This window comes from Austrofundulus limnaeus, unplaced genomic scaffold, assembly GCF_001266775.1.
Source record: "Austrofundulus limnaeus strain Quisiro unplaced genomic scaffold, Austrofundulus_limnaeus-1.0 Scaffold1086, whole genome shotgun sequence".
NCBI lineage: Eukaryota > Metazoa > Chordata > Actinopteri > Cyprinodontiformes > Rivulidae > Austrofundulus > Austrofundulus limnaeus.
In genome coordinates, this window is record NW_013953488.1 from 25,542 (window position 1) to 28,435 (window position 2,894).

At 39.3% G+C, this 2,894-nt stretch overlaps 1 protein-coding gene across 1 annotated transcript in view; it reads left to right on the top strand.

Annotated features, from left to right (window-relative positions):
- Positions 1 to 2,455, top strand: part of LOC106534078 (proteinase-activated receptor 3) — a 20,187-nt gene extending 17,732 nt beyond the window's left edge. The window contains exon 2 of the mRNA XM_014030589.1: positions 978 to 2,455. Within this exon, the coding sequence (XP_013886043.1) occupies positions 989 to 2,053 (1,065 nt within the window). The 5' untranslated portion in view covers positions 978 to 988 and the 3' untranslated portion in view covers positions 2,054 to 2,455. The remainder of the gene's footprint in view (positions 1 to 977) is intronic.
- The last annotated feature ends 439 nt before the right edge of the window (positions 2,456 to 2,894 follow it).

Consider the following 2,894-nt stretch of genomic DNA (forward strand, 5'->3'; position numbering starts at 1 on the left):
ACCTTGGTAAAATTTACTCTTATAACTTTGTTATGAGAAGATGTAAGGTAGTTATTTGCATAAATAACTCATCCCTACACACGTAACCCTATTTAACTATCCTGGTAAAATCTTCTTCACAGCCCTTGTGGTTTGGGCTCCAGTATGAGTTTTACCGACGGAAGAAAAAAATAAAAATAAAAAAACGGAACAGATACAATAGGGTTCCATGCTCTGCTGGAAACATGAGCTGCGTTACCCTGCTTCCATGGGCTTGGACCCCTGACTAGAAAAAATAAAGTTTTAAGAAGAATCCAGTGGATTCCTGTTTTATTTGGACATACTGTTTTGAACAATGCATTATTTCTACAGTTATTTTCAAGGTTTAATCAAAATGGCTATTGTCATGGAAATTGTTATTTTACCTAGGCAGAAACACGAGACCCAAGAATAAAAGTACTCTGTGAAAATGGTCAACAGGTTTTATTGCACTTGCAAGACACACATCATGTCACACAGGCAGTGGTACAGAATGTGTGCCCTGAGGCAGTTTCAAATACGCATTACTGCAGCACGTTATCCAAACAGACAAACTGAGCCAAGGAGAGAATGATGTTTGATAAACAGCAACAAGAATGATTACTTCTAAAGCAAAATTATCCTGATCTTAAAACACTTTGTCCGAGAGAAAACAGAAGATAAAGAGTAAAATCATAAAACATAATAACATTTTTAAAGTAAGCAAAAGAGGTCACTGACACTTGGCCTGAGAAGAAATGTCGGACTTTAAAGGATTATTTATTTTTCCAAGACAGCTTTAACCCAACTTCCTCAGTTTAAAACTCTGACGCATCTGTCAATATGCCTTCCTTCTGGAAATTCTAGACCTTTATTTAGTGTATATTTTAAGGATTAAGGAACCAAAGTTATTTCAATTAAGTTATTACCTCGAATAACTGAGAAGAAACTGATTTTTGATGTTCTTGTTTCTGTTGTAGGGAACAGGAGAATGAAAGCAGAAAATAACAGCTCCAGCCTCTATGTTCCTGAGCCCAGAACCTTTAAAGGATGGATACCAAACTCCATTAGACAAACAGAGAATGAACTGAATGGCACCCAAGTTCCCAGTTTGACTCACTCCAATGCAGCTCTGCAGTTACTAAATGGCAGTGCCATTGGGTACCTTACAGGGCCCCTGAGCACCAAGATCATCCCCATATTTTATGTGATAGTGGTTACGGTTGGAATCCCGGCAAACATCGTAATCTTGCGCTTGCTCGTGACCAAAGTTCGAAAGGTTTACTCTGCCATCCTCTACAGCAGTCTGGCTGTCTCCGACCTTCTCCTCCTCCTCTCCCTCTCCTTCAAGGCTCACTACCATTTCAGTGGAAACCGCTGGGTACTCGGGGAGGCTGCCTGTAGGATAATCACAGCCTGCTTCTATGGTAATCTCTACTGCTCAGCCCTAACTCTGGCCTGCATTACTGTTAAGCGCTACTTGGCTGTGGTGCACCCCTTCATGTACAAAAGTTTCCCAAAGATGACGTGCACCGCCTGGATTATTGTGGCAGTCTGGGGAGTGTTTGGTGTGGCCATCATTCCTCACCTCCTGGTTCAGCAAAGCTTTTGGGTCAGTGATCTGAAGCGCACCACCTGCCACGATGTACTGCCTCTGGATTTCAACTCTCATAACTTCCTGCTTTACTACAACCTGGTTCTAACGGTTCTCTGTCTTTTGGTACCCCTGGTGATCACAGTTGTTTGCTTCATCCAAATCATAACAGAACTCAGCCGATCACATTTTGACTGGGCAATGTACATCAAGGCCAGTTCACTAATATTTGGCATCTTTGTGGTGTGTTTCCTCCCTGCTGGGGTCCTGCACTTCCTCCATTATATGTTGCTATCTGTAAGAGGAACAGAACATTTGTATGTGCACTTTAACTTGGCAGTGTGCTTGTGCTGTCTCCATGCCTGTCTGGACCCCTTTCTCTTTTTCATCATGTCTAGGTCAACAAGCCCCAAACTTTACTTCATAAGTTTTAAAGGCAAGTCTCTGAGTATATCTGTCTGAAAGAAACAGACATGTTAACAGAAACTCACTCTGTGTTTCATTTTTCTGACAGATGATGTGCAAAATATTGTTGGTGGCTAGAATCCATGCTGGGGTTTATGCCAGAGCCTTAAACTAAGATTATCTTGTGTAGAGAGGAGAGAGACTTCTAGATGTTTAGATTAAACCTCAATGATATGCACAATCTAACATGTAAAAACTTGTATGCTAGGTGAGCGCTAAAGTGTGTTGTAAATTAATCTATTTTAATAGGCCAAAATTGATCTCAATAATGGTGAAAATGACTAATGTATAGCAGTTTGTGTTACGTTTGCTTAACTCTGTAAATGTTGCTTTGCATTTTTGTTCTAACTTTTTTTTTTTACAAAATGAAAAAAATAAATAAAATAAAAACACTGTGAACAGACTGTGGGAAAATTTGCTTTTAGAAGTAAAATGTGCAGTGTAATCATAAACTTATGCAATCTTTGCTCATGAATTATTAAACCAAAAGCTAAAAGCAAATGCCATTATGAATGATGACAGTGAGGAGAGTCACATATCTGCAAGACCGTTTTGTGCAGTTGCAGGACCACCCACTCCAACCTGTCAAAAAATAAAAGACAGGGATCCATGTAGGGAAGATTTTGTAACCAGCTTAGGCAGATAAAAGCAACACCTCACCTCAAAGTGATAATAATTTTCATTGGCACCTTCAGAATTCTCTAATGATGTGGTCATGAGTGGACCACTGGAAATCCTGGGATGTAATTAAAATTAAAAACCAAACCATAATTTTAGTAATTTCTTATTTTGCCTATAAGTTATTTGCAGATGTGTATTAAGTACTTAAAAATAACTT